General features: G+C 32.9%; 1 protein-coding gene across 7 annotated transcripts in view; it reads right to left on the bottom strand.

Moving 5' to 3' along the window:
* LOC132715686 (coiled-coil domain-containing protein 9-like) overlaps positions 1-20,277 on the bottom strand; it is a 48,375-nt gene extending 28,098 nt beyond the window's left edge. For all 7 annotated transcript variants that reach the window (XM_060698736.1, XM_060698738.1, XM_060698740.1 and 4 more), the window contains exons 1-3: positions 20,130-20,277; positions 4,162-4,332; positions 2,810-2,932 (exon numbers count right to left, since the gene is read on the bottom strand). In XM_060698736.1, the coding sequence (XP_060554719.1) occupies positions 2,810-2,932; positions 4,162-4,173 (135 nt within the window). In that variant the 5' untranslated portion in view covers positions 4,174-4,332; positions 20,130-20,277. The remainder of the gene's footprint in view (positions 1-2,809; positions 2,933-4,161; positions 4,333-20,129) is intronic.
* Positions 20,278-20,557: the final 280 nt, after the last annotated feature.

Raw genomic sequence — 20,557 nt, 5'->3', positions numbered from 1 at the left:
ATGACCCCCCGGGCGGGGCCAATTTTGACCCCAGGTCTTTTATTTGAACAAACTTTGTAGATACTCACTAAAAGATGTTTCATGCTTCATATCTTAACTCTAGCTATTTGGGTTTTTTCAAAGAAGATTTTTTAAGTTTTTGCTATACACATATAAGGAAAATCAATGACCCCCGGGGTGGTGCCAATTTTGACCCCAGGGCTTTTATTTGAACAAACTTGGTAGACACCTATTAGAACATGTTTGATGCTAAATATCTAAGCCATAGCTCTTTGAGTTCTTTAAAAGAAGATTTTTTAAGTTTTTACTATATGCATATAGGGAAAATCAATGATCCCCTGGGGCGGGGCCAATTTTGACCCCAGGGCTTTTATTTGAACAAACTTGGTAGACACCTATTAGAACATGTTTGATGCTCAATATCTTAGCCATAGCTCTTTGAGTTCTTTAAAAGAAGATTTTTTTAGTTTTTACTATATGCCTATAGGAAAAATCAATGACCCCCCGGGGCGGGGCCAATTTTGACCCCAGGGCTTTCATTTGAACAAACTTGGTAGACACCCATTAGAACATGTTTCATGCTAAATATCTTAGCTCTAGCTCTTTGGGTTCTTTAAAAGAAGATTTTTTAAGTTTTTACTATATGCATATAGGGAAAATCAATGACCCCCTGGGGCGGGGCCAATTTTGACCCCAGGGCTTTTATTTGAACAAACTTGGTAGACACTCACTAGAAGATGTTTCATGCCAAATATCTAAGCTCTAGCTCTTATGGTTTTTTAAAAGAAGATATTTAAAGTATTTTCTTTCGGTTGCCATGGCAACCAGAGTTCTGCATGGAATTAAATTCTTTGAACAATTTTTAAAGGTGACCACCAAAGGAACAGTCCTGTGAAGTTTGGATGAAATTGGCTCAGTGGTTTATGAGGAGATGTCATTTAAAGTAAAAGTTTACGGACGGACGACGGACGGACTGACGACGTTCAAGGGGAGATAAATCTGAAAATATTGGTGCTAGAGTTATGAACCTTGTCACATAAGATGTGGTTGATGATAAGGAACATATATTTGAAGTTTGAAGTTGATACCTTAAGAAATGACAAAGTTATAGTGAAAAATATTTTACTGCACCAAAACTTTAATCTAAAATCTGGACGCGGACGCCGGGGCGAGTAGGACAGCTCTCCATATACTTCGTATAGTCGAGCTAAAAACCACCCTAATACCAGTGGGCACTATCCGTGTGAACACGACTTTTGTTTTTTGCTAGCACAAATGTCAAGTGTCTCTGTATTTTTTAAAAAAAACTCTGATCTATTTAAAAGTTGTTAACTTTTTGCTATGAATTGTGTCCTTTTTTTAAATGCTACAAACTTACATGAAAAAAAACAAAAAAAACATATTTATAAGGTTAGCTTTGATGTAAAAATTTCTTAAAGCACTCAAGTGCCTTGGCAAAAAAAAAAAATGCTTCAAATTTTTACAGGACACCTATAGACAGGTGTTATATATTGTCTACAAAGAGCTTACAGACATGCATGCACTTCTAGTGCCTACTTTATGAATGTACTTATGAGAGTACTCAAAAATGCTATCATTTTCTACAGGTAATCATTAGAATTTATCATCAAAAGATAATCAACGATTTAGTACATGTACGATACTGATGATAAAACTATATTTATATACATCAGACGTAACTTTTTTTTTGAAAAAAAAAAAAAATGAACAGTGTTCATTAGTGTAATGTAATGCCAATGTTTACAAAAAAAAAATGAAGGAAAAATTGCTTCTAAAATTCATGAATGTTTTTCTGATTTTTATTTTTTTGTCGTTTTTGTTTTGTTTTGTTTTTTTTGTTTTTTAAAGTTTTATATCAACAATATGTGACTGCCCATGGTAAGGTGTCGAACTCTGCTACATTGCCAGAAATCTTGTAAAATATTCTGTCAGGCAAAAAGGAAGCAAAAAGGTTGCTGTTGTTTTTTTGTTTTTTTTTTATTTTTTGTCAGTACAGAATGAAACTTTCTTCATCTAATATTATAAATTTAAACTTATCTTTAATGATCTTCAATTCACAACATAAATCATATTGGACAGTACTCTGACCTTATTTCGGATTCTTCCTCACCATAAAATTAATAGAAATACAAGAAATGCTCAAAATTTGAATGACATTCTCATGATAAGACATTCAGAATTTGGTGTCACAAAAAAAAATTCCATGACTTAATCTAACTAACTTACTTATTTTATTATTTATTTTTATTATTTTATTTTATTTTATATTATTTATTCACTTACTTATTTTTACCAATTTTAAAGGAAGTTCACTAAAACATAAACTTTCAATTTCTAACATAGACCAGCTGGGGCAATTAAAACAAATAGTTATATATAAAAGATAGTAAAGAACCATTTTAATATACTCAGAAATAAATTGGAAATCATATTTTTGTGCTATTAATTCTTTGTCTGATTTGAGTGAAAAGCGTTGCAATGCTTTAATGTTGGGTTTCTCACAATTAAAATATTAATTCAAGAAAAAATGAAGAGAGGAGATGATCTGAAAGTTTGCATACAATTTATTGGTTTATAAACTACATCAATTGGAACACTTATCTCGAAAAATTATTTCTAGTGCCATCATGTCAAGAAACCTCAGTGGAATCCCTTTAAGTAATAAATTGAGATGTGTCTTGACCAAATAAATTTGGACTCATATTAAAATGACTTATTTCTATTTAGAAACTGTTGCCTGAAATATCTGCAAAACAGAGATGCTATTGAATTGTTACGTTCAACTTACCTCATGTCGTATTCGCAGGATGTCATTCTTCTTACGAATGGCCTGCATCTTCTGTGTAAGGAGGGCCTCCCTCTCCTCCTTTGTAAGAATATCAAGGAACAGTTCTGCTCCGTCATTATAACTCTGAAAAAAATCATAAATACTTTATTAAGGTGAGACTCAGTTTTGATACAGGACTTAGTAAAGCTTCAGGATGATTGGACTTCTGAGTATAATTTTATGCTTAGTGTTTTTCATGTATATATTTTGACGAGCCCTAAACAATTAAAATCTGAATCTAATTTACCATATTGTCTCCATTTAACACCCCCAAGGGCTTGCATTTTTTTCAAAAGAGGGATGCTTATTAGAACTATAAAAATTTGCTTTAAAATATGTTTATTAAATAAATTATACAATTCAATTATAAATATGATCTAATATATAATATACGAGTATTTTTTAATGACATTACTAAAGTGCCATTTATTGTTATTTTTTAAATAAAAATATTTGGATTTTTTTGGAATACTCTTTCATTGTGGATTATAAACCTATAAAGTAAGATTTTTTTTCTACATGCGGTGGTGAAGTTGGTGGTGGAGGGGGGGGGAGGGGGTTAACAATTATAGAGGGGTGGATAATTATAGAGGGAAGGGGCGTTAATTGGAAACAATACAGCATCTTAATAATTTTTTTTTATACCTACATTGACACTAGGACAAGTAAAACATTGCCATTACGATCAAGCAGACAATTCAAATGCCATTAAAAACATGTCATACATTTCAGATCACAATCTTACACAGAGGAAATCTTATTATCACTATAAATTAACACTTTTTTTATATGTCTAAAAACAATGCAGTTGTAAATTCCTTCAGGCCTAACATTTTGGCAAGTACAGAATTTCACACACAAGGAACATATGTTGTCTAGTGTGGAAAACATAAACTTTCATCATATAAATAAACAAACTACAAAACGGTATTTAGGAATGTACATGTACACAAGTAACATCATTGAATGCCTAATTAAATATCCTGGCCAGAGGCTTTAAACATAACTTAGTAGTTCATGAACTGTCATACCAAGTCTGTAGGTAAAAACTGTACTCCTTTGACCTTTATATATTTCAACAAGCAGTCAGAACTCAAAATCCTTAATGTTAGCTTAAACTGCTGAAATTGTCTGCCAAAAAAAATTTGTTTGGATTTGTTGTTTTTTTGGAACCATCCATTATGATTATCAATTTTGGGGATTTCGAAAGTTAAAAAGACTACACGGATGTGCAGGCTAGACTGGCTCCATAATGATGGCAAAGGCTAATCACACTCTGTACCAACAAGGTAAGGGTTAATATATACACTTACCATATTTGCCATAACAAATGAGCTGTAGTAGCTTCTATGGTAAATGTTGTTTTTCTTCGACAAATTGGTTTCTGTGTCTTTATTGAGTTATCTCCCCTTTTCTTGTAAATCCCCTCTGCAGATGGCCAGTTTCTATAGTTACGTAAGTTATTGAGGTCCCCTGCCCCATACCTGAAAATATATAAAGTATCATTTTATACAAATGTTGTTTTTTTAATGTAATGTTTATATATTGAAATCAAATATAAAGCCTTAAACATGAAAGTCAGGTTTAAGTAAGCTATCAAATCCTCTCTTAACACTAATACCCCTTTAAAAACTTGGTCAAAAGCTCAATATGTCAATGTTAATTTTAACCATTTTAACCTACTATGGTCCCTTTAACAACACTGTCACTTTGGCTCCTTGAATCACTCCTGCCAATAAGGCCCCTTTAAATCACTCTCTCAATAAGGCCTTTTTGTAACCCACCTTATTCGGGTCATTATTAAAACTTATTGTTTGTAATATACACTAATTTTTTCATTTATTATCACAAACAGTCAAAAATAATTATGTTTCTTGTATATATCTCTTAATATAGTTAGCATACTTTAAGCTAGTCTTATCTAAAAACAGACAGAGATTGATTTACACTTCATTACAGTGTTATGATATATGTCAAATAAATACATGTTCATACAATACAGGTATTTTAAAAGTCAAACATATTAGCAGGGCAGTCTCTTTAATTTCCTTTACTGACCTGGCCTCAAGGTTATAAAACTTTTTTTTCTGAGTTTAGTCTCAAATCTCAGGATTTTAATTGGTCAAATTACATTCTGAGTCAGTTTCTGATCAAGCAATCAAATACTGGAGTTGTTTTGTTTGTTTGTTTGGGTTTTACGTCACACCAACACATTCGGCGACGTTCCAGCTTTACTGGTGGAGGAAGACCTCAGGTGCCCTTCCGTGCACTATTTCAGGCACGAATGGGCACCTGAATAGAACCACCGACGTTCCGTAAACTGGCTGGATAGCTTCCTTACATGAAAGAATCCAAAGTCCCTGTAGGGATTGGAACCCACAGCGGTGAGGGGCAAGTGGTTTGAAGTCAACGACCTGAACCACTCGGCCATGGACGCCCCTACTGGAGTTGTAAGTTCCAGCTAAGAAAATTTCTGTTTATGACCTGACTCTGTTTTCCTTTACCTGAGAATTAAACCCAAGTGAATTATGCCCAACAGACCTATGGTCTCAATCTCCTACCCCAATAATTACATAGTTACACATGTACATAATAATAGCAAACATAGGCAAATCATTTGAAGTCTTGTTAAATTATACAGTACAAGTATCAATGTATTTGAAGTGCTAACATGTAGCATCAATATTTAATAGGGACATTAACATCAAATAATGGAAGGAAAATGAACACTGTAAATATTTAAAATTTACACAAATCTTTCAAACCCCTACACTTTGATGACCCAATATCAAAGAAATTAAAATTGGAACAAACAGTTAACTTAAACAGTTCATATTCAAAATTAGTATTTTCAAAGAAGATTTAGTTCAGATTGAAAGTATGTCATCTAATAAGGATTTATTTGGTGTTCTCCACAAGTTTGGCAAAACTTCTTACTTTGGTATTTAATAGCTGAGCAGGACACACTCATACCTTATATTCTTCCTGTGAAGATAATAATTTCACTCCATAGCATAACAAATCTAGGCATAAAACTGTATAACCCCACCACTATACATTTAAGATTTCCTCTCTCCCCACCCTATTTGCAACAAATAAACTTTTCTTTACCATTATACCTTTACATAAATCAATCATACTATTTCTAACTTTTTGTTGATATCTTTTAGAGCTTTTGCTGTTGGCATCATTTCTACATCTCTAATGCCAATGCTCCTGTACACATTATAAAATATGATAAGAATCAATTCCACTTTAAACAATACCTAACTAAATGTCTGATGTGTATCATAACTGTAAACAAATTTCTACTCTGAAATCTTGCAGCCAACAACCAAAATAAAAATTTAATACTTGCATATACCATGAGGTAAGAGCCAGGGCAGTCACTTGCTTGTGTCACCAGTAAACAGCCAGTCACTTGCCTATGCCACCAGTGAAAAGTCTGTCACTAGCCTGAGTAACCAGTGAACAGCCAGTCACTTGCCTGTGCCACCAGTGAACAGCCAGTCATTTGCCTGTGCCACCAGTGAACAGCCATTCACTTGCCTGTGCCACCAGTGAACAGCCAGTCATTTGCCTGTGCCACCAGTGAACAGCAAGTCACTTGCCTGTGCTACCAGTGAACAGCCAATGAGTCACTTGCCTGTGCCACCAGTGAACAGCCAGTCACTTGCCTGTGCCACTAGTGAACAGCAAGTCACTTGCATGTGCCACTAGTGAACAGCTAGTTACTTGCCTGTGCCACCAGTGAACAGCAGTCACTTGCCTGTGCCACCAGTGAACAGTCAGTCACTTCCCTGTGTCACCAGTGAACAGCCTGGCACTTGCCTGTGCCACCAGTGAACAGCCAGTCACTTCCCTGTGTCACAGTGAACAGCCAGTCACTTGCCTGTGCACCAGTGAACAGCCAGTCACTTCCCCTGTGTCACCAGTGAACAGCCCATCACTTGCCTGTGTCACCAGTGAACAGTCAGTCACTTGCCTGTGCCACCAGTGAACAGCCCATCACTTGCCTGTGTCACCAGTGAATAGCCAGTCACTTGCCTGTGCCACCAGTGAACCGAGCCATTTACTTGCCTGTACCACCAGTGAACCCAGCCAGTCACTTGCCTATGCCACCAGTGAACCTAGCTAGTAACTTGCCTGTGCCACCAATGAACAGTCAGTCACTTTCCTATGCCACTAATGAATTAACAGCAAGGACAGTCACTTGCCTGAGCCATAGAGTTTAATTGAGATTGCTTAGTAAGTTTTATTCAATCTCAAAGATCTTCTTCCCCTCTCTTTTTCTATTTGCCTTTTTTTCTATCTTTTTTAATACAGTATGAAAGAAAATTACCAGTTACTAAGGCAGTTACACTGAAACAATTAAGAGTAAATTAGAGTCAGAGCCTGCCTCATTACTAGACTGATCTGTGATCAATTAAATACTGATACTAAAATGCTTTATACTGAGGGAAATAACAGATGGTTATCTTAAAACATAATCTGCCAGCAAGATATTCCATGTTATTTTGTTTTGTTCAGCATCTCTAAAATTTTGTGTACACATTTAAGTCATGTTTTCTCGGAATTCAACTTTTCTCATAAATTTTTGAAATATTATTTTGCTAACAATATTATTCTTACAATGTTATGGCTGGTGGCCAAAAGACTCGTAACTGGTGAAATGTTATTTTATACCATACTGACTGCATAAAAAGTCTCAAAATGTGTGTACATATATCATATCATATATATATATTATATATATCATATTATATTATAACTGTGGAACGATGGTTAGGAAACTACCCGCCTATATGACTGAAATACTGTTGAGAAAAGGCGTAAACTGAAGCAAATAAACAAACAAAATATTATAACTGTAATAAAGTGATTTACAAATGCTTCCAGAGCAACATGTACTTGCCATTAAATATCTGAATTACAGTAAGTTAATGTAAATTTTCTTAATTCTTGTATATTATGTTACAATAAGTGTAACCCCAACACTGTTAAGGCCATAGAATAATTTTCAAGCTCACATTTACTGGCAATTTTAGCGTGACCTTTGACGACCCTCTGGGTTTTGTGATTTTTTCCTAAACATCCTTTAAACCACCAACCTAGCTGGACTTTAACTTTGACATAAGAAAAAAAATCAATGACCCTATAGTATTCAGACCCAAACACGGTGACACTGCAGTGAGATCAACTTAAAAAACATAACCAAATTTTAAACAGAATATTTAACCTAGTGAACATTTGGTGCTTGAGATATTTCCTAATTTCATCCTCTTATAATATAATAGCAGTGTGCTTGAGATATTCTCTAATTTCATCCTATTATAATATAACAGCAGTAAGCTTGAGATAATTCTCTAATTTCATCCTATTATAATATAATAACAGTGTGCTTGAGATATTCCCTAATTTCATCCTATTATAATATAAATTAATAGCAGTGTGCTTGAGATATCCTACAATAATATAACAGCAGTGTGCTTGAGATATTATCTAATTTCATCCTGTTATAATATAATAGCAGTGTGCTTGAGATATCCTACTATAATATAATAACAGTTTGCTTGAGATATTATCTAATTTCATCCTATTATAATATAATAGCAGTGTGCTTGAGATATCCTACTATAATATAGCAGCAGTGTGCTTGAGATATTATCTAATTTCATCCTGTTTATAATATAATAGCAGTGTGGCTTGAGATATCCTGCTATAATATAATAACAGTGTGCTTGAGATATTATCTAATTTCATCCTATTATAATATAATAGCAGTGTGCTTGAGATATTATCTAATTTCATCCTGTTATAATATAATAGCAGTGTGCTTGAGATATCCTACTATAATATAATAACAGTTTGCTTGAGATATTATCTAATTTCATCCTATTATAATATAATAGCAGTGTGCTTGAGATATCCTACTATAATATAACAGCAGTGTGCTTGAGATATTATCTAATTTCATCCTGTTATAATATAATAGCAGTGTGCTTGAGATATCCTACTATAATATAATAACAGTGTGCTTGAGATATTATCTAATTTCATCCTGTTATAATATAATAGCAGTGTGCTTGAGATATCCTACTATAATATAACAGCAGTGTGCTTGAGATATTATCTAATTTCATCCTGTTATAATAGCAGTGTGCTTGAGATATCCTACTATAATATAACAGCAGTGTGCTTGAGATATTATCTAATTTCATCCTGTTATAATAGCAGTGTGCTTGAGATATCCTACTATAATATAATAACAGTGTGCTTGAGATATTATCTTATTTCATCCTGTTATAATATAATAGCAGTGTGCTTGAGATATCCTACTATAATATAATAACAGTTTGCTTGAGATATTATCTAATTTCATCCTATTATAATATAATAGCAGTGTGCTTGAGATATCCTACTATTATATAGCAGCAGTGTGCTTGAGATATTATCTAATTTCATCCTGTTATAATATAATAGCAGTGTGCTTGAGATATCCTACTATAATATAATAACAGTGTGCTTGAGATATTATCTAATTTCATCCTATTATAATATAATAGCAGTGTGCTTGAGATATCCTACTATAATATAGCAGCAGTGTGCTTGAGATATTATCTAATTTCATCCTGTTATAATAGCAGTGTGCTTGAGATATCCTACTATAATATAATAACAGTGTGCTTGAGATATTATCTAATTTCATCCTGTTATAATATAATAGCAGTGTGCTTGAGATATCCTACTATAATATAGCAGCAGTGTGCTTGAGATATTATCTAATTTCATCCTGTTATAATAGCAGTGTGCATGAGATATTCTCTTATTAAATTTCATCCTATTATAATATAATAACTGAGTCACAAAGTTTCTTTAGAATCATAACCTTAATTAATAATGTAATAAAGAAATCTGCTCTATACATTTAGGACAGATTCATCATATTCACCAAATTGACACAATGTAGGAATAAATTATGTATAATAGTAATATAAGTGTAGATATTACAGTTTACTACCAAAACGCATAAACAGTCATACAAAATATAAAGATCCTACATTGTAGCTGCCAGATGCAGAACAAATGCTTCAGTTTTCAATAAATATGTTAAGTCTTTCTGCAGAATGATAGTAAAACTGTGGTAACATACAGTAGAAAATGATAGCATGCCACTAACATGCTAATTGTTCTGCTATATACATGTATAATACATACAAAATCACGTGTATACAGGTAACTGCACACTCACTGTAACACTGGATGCATTTGGTACAACTTTTTTAGCTTTTGTTTTTGCATCAGTATTAAATATTCATAAATAATCTCATTTTCTGAGTTAGAATTTCTAAATTTCCAAATTTTTACAGAATCAAATCAACAGCCATGAGAGATGGGTGATTTAAAGTCCGCAACTCGGCCCCTGATATCCATCGTGAAGCCATCAGTTAAGGTCTCAATCAAGTTAGACCATCAAATAAGGTCGTGGAAATATTTCAGCACATTCACATAAGAAGTTTAAGAATCAATATGTACTATATTAAACTCATCATATATGTTCATTATAAATTTTCTGACAAATCTATTTATCGAAACAAAATTATTCATCTGAATTTCATGTACTAAGCTGTTGTTGATGCAAACACATAATGGTGCCATTAAATATATTGTAAGTAATATTTTAATGTGCCATTTTTTTTATATTCCATTAAAACATGTATAATAAGTGACTTTAAGGCTACTAATTAACTCGTAACATATAACAATAAAAAAACACATATAATATCATTACGTACACTACTATAAGACATTACCGAAAAATTCATATAGAAGCCATGAGTAATTACTGGTAAAATATACCATATGTAATAACATCATTTCTCCTAGGTACCGGAATGTCCTGGATTAATTACATTCATTAATCAACCATGAATAATTCAATGTGATGTAGGTAAAATATATAAACAGTTACAGGTGAAAAAGTCATCAAATGTCTGCCTTCTATAATTCTTGCCACAAGAATCTGATTTTGAGGACAAATTTCTCATAATATATATGTTTTTGTCTACATAAAACATTAACCGAGTCTGCAATTCTTATGTAATTTTGTTGTGATTAATGCTTCCGAGGGATCACTTTGTTTCCAGATTTTTAAACTTCACAACAGCAGGTGTCAAGTGCCGTGTGGCAGCTGTAAAAAGTTGCCTGGTACTTCACTTCAGTGTTGTTATATTTTTCTGGTCCTTCGGGATCATTGATACCAGCACTATTAAGTGTTGAGAATTGAGTACCACTCAAGCCGGTGCTAGGGGGCGTGAGGGATGTTGCACTTATTCATTATCCCGCATGTACAGACTCAATCAAACCGAGTCTGCAATTCTTTAATCTTATGCAATTTTGTTGTAATTAATGCTTCCGAGGGATCACTTTGTTTCCAGATTCTTACTACCTAGACTATGCTGAGACCCATTACCATGAAACTTGAGCTGCGAGGCACAAAAATAAATTCCCAAAAGTTTATCAATTTCAAAGCTAAAGAAATATTTCATAATCTTTTTTTCTTGCCAGATTCAGCTTTTCATTTATGTGTTCAAAATAAAAATTACAATTATCAGTGTCACGGTTCAGAACTGTTCATTAATTAGGGGAGAAGATGTGTAAGCGGCCGGATAGCTCAGTCGGTTGAGCCGCGGAACGGTATTCCGAAGGTCCCAGGTTCGAGTCCCGGTCAGGCTGCACATTTTTCTCACCCTGTGACATTTGGCGCCCAACGGGGGACCGTGACTGATATAGCTCAGAGTTTAATTTACATTGCTCTGTAACTCTGTGAAATTCGAGGACGAATTTCAATATAGCAGGGGAGTATGTCACGGTTCAGAACTGTTCATTAATTAGGGGAGAAGATGTGTAAGCGGCCGGATAGCTCAGTCGGTTGAGCCGCGGAACGGTATTCCGAAGGTCCCGGGTTCGAGTCCCGGTCAGGCTGCACATTTTTCTCACCCTGTGACATCAGTAATCGAATAAAAGTGCATGTAAATGAACATGTTCCACACTGAAAATAATCAAACAAACAAGCAGACCAGCAAACTGCATCTGCTTTGTTTATTGAACCAATAAAATCTGTGATTGATCCAGCATATGTTTCACAGATTTATTTTGCCTTGCTTTAAATACCTGTAAATTATGAAATTATTTCAATATTCTCATACCCTGGCAGTGTTCCATACCAAGAGCAAGGCCAGATAAACATAACTTGAACATAACATTTGCAAACCCCCTCAATATATTAGCTCTCCACCTAAGAAGAGAAGAAAAGGATGGAGGATGATAAATAAATAAATCAAAGCCATTGACAGATGAGAGTGTGGTACTCAAAAAATTGACTTCATGCACAAATTTCATGAATTATCATCATTACCTGTATCTTGACTTTGGCTGATTGTTCCAGCATTTATAGATAGCTTCCTGACATATTAAGAATCTTAAGTTCATGGTGGATTGTTACTGTATAATGAACCCACAGCAGTGAGGGGCAAAGGATCCATAGACTGAGTAACTTTACCACCCCTGACTCCCTTATATTCATTCTTCTTCCCCAAACCCTTTTATGAATTAATCTTCCTGTCCCCATATTTGTGACTTTACTTGCCCCTTGTGTGTGATATCTATTTGTAGTTGCCACTGGAAGCCCATACAGGTAATTCAATCCAGGGGACAGTAGTTTTTTTATTTTCTGGAGCCAAAAGATACAAAAATCTACTCCATTCCAGGAGTTAGGTGTAATGTTAAAAGCACCATTTACACCAGAACCTCAGTTTTAAAGCCTATCAGAAAAGACTTATTTGTAATTTATGTTCATGCATATTTAACCCTATTAAAATGCATTATGCCATTTTCCTTCCCGGCACATCAAAATATTGGCAAATGATACAGATTCTGAAACGTTAAAACCTATTCACAATTGCAGGCGCTATCGCAGCAAAGTTTACAAGTAACATGTATAACTGTAGATGTCCGATATTAAATTCATATGTGGAAACGTTTTAGAAGTAAATTACAGTTCCAATGGAGTCATGATCAAGTACCCTCAAATCATGTATGTTACAGTTTAGAAGTATTATAAAACGGAGTCATTATGACCAAAATTATTGAGAAATACCCTCAAATCATGTATATTATGTGATTACTCACTTATATTTACCTGGACGATTTTTTTTCAAACTGCCAGAGATACATGTATTACTCATTCATAAACTGGGTTCTCTCATACTACAGCAGGAGTTTTTAAGATAAGATTGATGCAGAGAAAAAAGAAAACCAAAACAAAGCTGTGTAAAGATTATACTGGCGTATCTTCCACAGGAGTGACTTGAGCATCTGAGATATCCCATACCTTATTTCTTGCCCGGGGTTTTAAAAATATTTTTTTCCCCTCTCGTCCAAGGGAAAAAAAAACAAAAGAAGTGCATATGTTTTTCTACTTAAGACACAGTCTCTATGGCTTTTTTTTTATCAGGCAGAAAATGTTAGTATCTTGTCAAACAAGCTGAAAGTATAATTTACAACAGATGTTTGTGTATTTATCTTGGTAAAACATAACTGTTAAAATGGACATCAAAGGCATCCGAGTTTATCAAATATACACATGTATAAACATACTAAATATTATATTCAAATGGATATCAAAATGACCTTTAAGGCTTTGCAAAATATATTTGATGACATCTAAACATCAGCTTTGACAGAGACAAAAGATACCTCCTAAATTTACTGTAAATGCTAAATTGACAAGGTGTTCCAAATGCGGTCCAAAATGTTTTTTGTAAATTTTACAAAATTAGGATATCTCACTTTGTAATTTTGAGAGGAAGGTGTTTGTCTGTCTTTTTAACCATTTAAGTAACAACTTAATAAAATTTCCGTAAAAAAGATCATCAGGAAATAATTCTGATTCATCCCTATTCCAAACAACCAGAACTAACCAGTATCTCAAAACATTACCAAGTTACATCATACAGTATAATCTTCCAGAACAATATTGTTTACTGGTAACAGAAACTCAAAATATCATCTTCCCAATAATGACAAAACAGACTATAGCTGCACAGGTGCAAACAGCTTCACTCTGGTATTATTAACTTTACAAATGTGTGTTTTGAAATGGCCCCCCTCATTACAAAATGTCTCCCTGAATTCATCAACTGGAAGGAATGTTGGCTAATATCCACCTATTGTCATACCTCAGTGATCCTACATTGAAACCTTATATACTAAACCATAGATCTAGGTGACAAAAAATACATCGAAATAATCAGATGTTCTCAATTCAAAGGATGAGATTTAAATGGATGTAAACAATAAGCTATTTCTTTCTATGCAAATTTTTTTTTTGATGGATTAAAACAAGGCATTCTTTCTCACTTGATATTTGAACTAAATCTGTCTGCCTTAATTATTTATAAGTAATTTACTGTATCCTGTTACAAATATTCAAACCCTGCCCTGAAGTGGTATCTAAATTACCATGCTCATATGATGTCAAGTTGCAAAATTGTACATCAATGTTGGCTACAAATTATATACTATGATTTCTTCAAATTTGTAGCCCCTACAACTGCCATGCAACCACAGTTATGAGTCTTGAGATCAAAAGACAGAACACTCACCATTCTAGACTTAAACCAGATCAGTAAAAAATCTTAAAATGCTCCAGTGAAATATTTCCCAGTCGAGATCCCCATGAAATTATGGAGAAAAAGTTGGTAAAATAGGCCTAGTTTTTTTTCCTTTTGTCAACCACACTCAGCAAGGTCAAGGGGGTAGTAACTAGGTTTTGTAACCTTTGAAATGTCCTACTCCAGTGAAGACAAAATTTTGCTGGGATTTTCCACCTTACTGACTGAAAGACAGGATCTCCAGTCAGGCTTAGAGAAAATTCATTATACTCTGTTGTAAATATTTATCATTTAGTAATCACATAAATATGTTGTTTTGAGTCCTGAAGCAAAATGAATTTGCATAAAAACAGACTATATACTTTCATTGCACATAGAAAGTTCTAGATTCTACAATAAAAAAAAACATTGTATAATAATTAACAAAGGTGTGCAGGCATATTAATATCAAAGCAGTATCATAGCAGTATAGCATCATGTATTAATTAATACTCTCGTTTGATTAATTAATTATACCCCATGTTTGTTTCTTTCTGTCTGTTTTATAAAATTTTCTATGGCTTGGTGGTAAAAGGTTGTAACTCTTTTTTTATGTGATGTGAGTTACAACTGTTTAGCATCAAGTCATAGTAATGCTAGACTAATATCAAAGACATTTCCAAAAGTTCATTGTTTGATAAAGAAAATTGCATCACCTTTATTGGCTTGAAAGTTCCTTTATGCCTTACATAATATAAAAGTCAAAACAAGACAAATCTTGGACCGTTTAGAGGCTCCCTGCTCCCTCCAGTCCCCTGTGTAATTATACAATTTAATTAAATAATAAATAGAGATCTACATATTAAAGTAATATATAAAATTATGACACATCTACATGTATATGTCTGACATACATTTAACAAAGTATCGTAATAAAAAAATTTTCAAACACTAGTTAGGTAATTTGAATTAAAATCTGAATTATAATATGAACAGGACGAGCAGTTAATAAAGCCATTGATCAATGATCTAAAATAGCGGTAATGATAATTTGTAAATGACAGTTCAACAATGATGACTTACAGTTCAATAAGAACTAACAAAACTGACCTTGTTTCAAGACAAGCTTTACATGTACATTAGCCCCATTATCCTACACACTCCCATCCGTAGCAGCCCACACTTTCATATCAATTACATCAACACTAAAAGTTTCACTTCAAGTCTTACATTTTTCAATGACCACAGAATAGCCATTACAATAACTGTGATAAATACACAGCAATTTTTTTGTTATTTTCTTGCGGGCATGATGGTATTTAAGCTATACTTGGGGGTAAATTTGTCGCTCCTTTTATCCAATTTTACATTAATTTGTGTTTTTTCCTTTCAACCGCAATAAATACACAACAAATAATCTGTAAAGTTTGTTTTGACATAAGCCTTAGAAAACCGGACAACAAAGTGATAGTAAACTGACCAATGTTATAAATATGCCTATTTGACGATCTTACATAAATATCGAAATGAAAACATATTTAGTAAAACTTGGCCGCTGGACAATACATTTGTATATTCAGCAAATATATCACATAAACTCGGACTTTGCTAACTTTTCTAAAGCTAAATCAATATCAATATTATTCAGTGTAGTGTAGAATTTCACAAGGACAAAGGCTCCGAGTCTGAACCCCATGAATCAACTGTAAAGTCACATATCAACCTGAGGGTTCAAACCCATGAATCCAATTGAAGCCACAACCAGGGCTCAAACCCCATGAAGGTCTTAAATAGACTTAAAGCTTCTCTACATATACAAATTACTGACATAATAATGTATATCTATCTTAAGTAACTACGTTTCTGCTATAAACATGTACATCCGACAGGCTTGTTTTATATGTACTTAGTAGCAGTTTAATACTGTTCTACATGTACTTGGTTCAATTTAACAAAAATACTATCTAAAATTTTATTTGGCTTCAGAGTTTGAACTGAAAACTATCTTTAACCTGTAAATTTTAAGCTCAAATCATCGAAACTTGTATGTCATGTATATAATTAATGAAGTTTAAATTAGGACTTCAGTGAAGCCCTCTATTACAGTGGCATGTGAAATGATTACAGTACAATTTACATGATTTAAGAGGGAGAGAAATTATTTGGCCATTACAAGTTAACCATTATACCAAATAAATGTCCACATAATTGGTACATGTATAATTGCCATTTTAATATACATGCTTTAAAAGCACTCCAACCATAATCTAAATGTACATGTATGCTGCATGGCGACTGTAGAGCTAGTAAAAAATATGTGAAACATATTCTGATGTGAGTTATATTTGTAACATTTACCTTTGCTTCCAAAAACTCCGAAAGAAATGTTCAAATATATACAAAATGATGATTCAACATTCCTCCATGCCAATTGTTCATAAATTTTGTGAATGGTAATATATACAAGAAAAAAGTAAATTGAGTGATGTAAGTAATTTGAAAAGTTCTGTAGAATCAATAACTTAACAAAAGCTGTCCTAGTGCTGCACAGTAAGTTAAGGGGCATAACTCTAAAAGATAACTCAGAGTTATTTGACCTGTGCCCATCATGTTAGATAATCACAGAGAACAAGTGTGTGAAGTTTCAACCCATTCAATTTTTAGTAGTTTTGGAGATATCAACTTCCATGCAAAAACTTAAGTGAGGTTGAGAATTAATTTTAACATTACTCTTGTTTGAATTACTTTGATAGTACAAAGAGTGCCTAAAGTAATGGACTGCTTAACATTTAAGAGCCACACTTTTCATGAGCAACGGCCATACAATATGACAATTGTGTGCATGAATAAATGCTGACCTATTTTTTTTTACTGCAGACATAAACTAATTTGTATATATAACAATATAATACAATTCCTAAAAGCTTCATTTTACCGATATATATCTCTGAAAAACATAATTAAAGTTGTATAACCTAATCCTGGATTACAACAAGGTTTGTATCAACTTTCTTTCAAAAACTTACCTACAGTCAATATTATATACTAAGATTTTAAGACTAAATTAAACTACAGAATGTCAATCGACATTCCAACCTTCCAAATGTAAACAAAATTAACCTCAATTGATAGTGTGAAGCCAATGGTAAATGATTTAATGACTATTTTTCACTGACAAAATTTCCTAACCTTTAAAGATCTACCACAATCTAAATTTTGGCTATTTAAACTTTATGAAAATGGTTCATGCCATACAAAGTCAAGACTAGCATATACGGTGTAACACATATAAATGTTTATAAGTGCAGTGTTAAGATTACTTCAATTCATAATCATATGTCAGAAAGCAGTTTGTTAACAATACTAGAATAATGTTCATATGTCATGGTAGGTCTTTAATATAGCTTTCTTTTTAAATGACCCACTAAATTTCTTGTTTGCATACTTGGATGTTTAATATCATCACATATAAATGTCCTTGTTTTCTTGATTTCAAATGAAAAATTGAAAACTGACAAACCCTAAAGATCTTGATTAAAGAGTGATAACTTAATTATATCTGAAGGTAGTTTAATTAAAAGTTTACAAATATATGATACGTAACTGAATTGTAACATTGTCAGAATGTTAGACATACTTAAGCGAAAATTTGGTTATTATTAAGGCAAACTTGAAACAGACCATTCTATCCTCTGATATACATAATACATCACAGCTTTGATATTTATTATATACTTATAAATGAAATATTGAGAAATATTGATAAAATAAAATGCGTATTTTCATTTTCCTTATTTTCACTGTAAAAATTTATTTTTCACTGCAGTGAAACATATTTTCCGTATTTTCACTGGTGTCTTGCCGGACTACTTTCTTTTAAATTCTGCCAGTACACAAAGTTTAAGGGAAAGTCTTTCCAATTTTATCGCAAAAAAGAGAAAAATGTATATAATAAACAGAAAATTCAAGTTTTTTCTATAAATACATGATTTATTTTCATCTTGTGGCATGAAAATTACCATATTTCACTCGTGGCTTCCGCCACTCATGAAATATTTATTTTCATACCACTCGATGAAAATAAATCATGTATTTATAGAAAAAACTTGAATATCCTCTATGTATTGGTCCTAAATTCAAAATAGTCCAGAAACTTCTTGTTTTCTTAATCTTAATTTTTCAGCATCTTTTCAAATACAAATAAAAAAGTGTAATATTTAATGTGATCTTTTTTCACTTAAACTATTTTAAAACAACTTGAATAACAAGTGGTACCAATATTATGGTTTATTAAACAAAAGACTCAAAGGTCGGTAGAAAACCTTAACAAGTTATAAAGCAACATTAAATATAACAGAGCTCCGACATACTTCCACGAAAGAAAATTTAGCGATTGTCAATACCTACTAACTTGCTTCTATAAAGGTTTTACAAGCCACAAAAAATGTTAAAACTTTGAATGTGGAAAGGATACTCAAGAATAATGACTTATGCAGTTATTTTGTAATACTAATGTACATGTATGCCCTGAATCAAAGATAAACTTAAGTACATGTAGTTGCTCCATTTGAAATACATTTATTTCACTTTCAGAAACTGAGGTGACTAACTGCTAAATATTCAAAGGCTGTCAGGCTAGTTACTTAGAAATTTTATGGGCTTGACTCAGATTCTCTAGCCATGGGCTAGCAGGCTAGTGCTAAATTTGCAGACTGAATCTATAAGACGTCTAAAGTTGAGTTGTTACTTAGAGGCTTCTGAGTTCAAATATTCACACAGTTGGCAGCATGGCCAAAGGCCCAATGGTTAACAAGAGACTAGTGACCTAATGATTTCGGACCATGTCAGGGGCAAACCATTGTTGCCTTGAGCAAGAAACATTACACTCATTGCTTTATACATGTATGTAGCATATATTTGAATGAGTGTCTATAAAAGTATAAAATTAAACTTCTTACACAATCAAACACAAATAAATTCTGTATAAACTGAATATAAACACCCCTCACATCTTCAGATGCTGCGCGGCGCCTGACCAATTAACCTATACATAATGCCTGGAGTATATATAATGAACCGTACAGTATATCTAATTTCCTAATGCTAAATTTACTATTGATTACATTTAATAATTTGTTTTAAAGAAAAAACTGACACTGCATTATGATTAGAAGAATATGAACAGATGGAAACGTTCTGTCAAAACGAATCTGAACTAACCAAGGCAAATTCAAAACTTTTAAGACTAAGACTGTAAGAATAGATATTTCTAAATAGACTGCTATTTAATTTGTACGAGTTAGAAATAATTAAAACTACTGAGTATCATCCAAATAACATGAAAACTGCTTCACTGTTAAAGATTATTTCCATCCCGTGAATATATGCAGTATCTACGTAAATCCTCCATCTGATTCATTCATTTAGCCTTTAACGATTTAAAAAACTTCGCATACTGAATACCGTTCGTTTAATCGGTATTAAAATGTTTCATTAATGAATATCTGGTATTATTGCGGATCTAATCGATACAAATATAATTATAAAATGCTTTAAAATAAAATAACAGATAATACTCATCATATAAACCACAAAAATCATGTAAAATAAGAAGGAGAAAATCTTACGAAAGTTCAGCTCGCCATGTTCAGACAGCACTGGCTATTCTTGATCTTCATAACTGAAGAGTAGTTGTAAAATCTGAGGGGTCGTCTCAAAATAGAGTTTGTCTGTCAAAATGTTGAAAATACTGTGGTGCAAGTTTATGTAGCCTAATAAATGATAAACTGATGTGTTAAATATGAGAACTGATTCTGATGAATATACATGTGCCATTTAGAATTTCCATAATATAAAGGTTCACTAGCCCAACAAATTGTGCGCCAGAGCTTTTTATTACTTTTTATTATAATCATATAGGATGGTCGCCGTAAAGACCGACATCTAGCCTAGGTAATACCAGTTTGTAAAATTGGTCGATCTTGCAGTCGAAATATTAGGGTTTACCAACGGATGGGCGTAGCAGTAATAAGCGTGGACATGAGTTTTACTTTTC

This window comes from Ruditapes philippinarum, unplaced genomic scaffold, assembly GCF_026571515.1.
Source record: "Ruditapes philippinarum isolate M1 unplaced genomic scaffold, ASM2657151v2 ctg719_1_1_1_1, whole genome shotgun sequence".
In the NCBI taxonomy this organism is placed as follows: Eukaryota; Metazoa; Mollusca; class Bivalvia; order Venerida; family Veneridae; genus Ruditapes; species Ruditapes philippinarum.
Note: the sequence above shows the minus strand (reverse complement) of the source record. Positions and strands in the feature narration are given on the sequence as shown.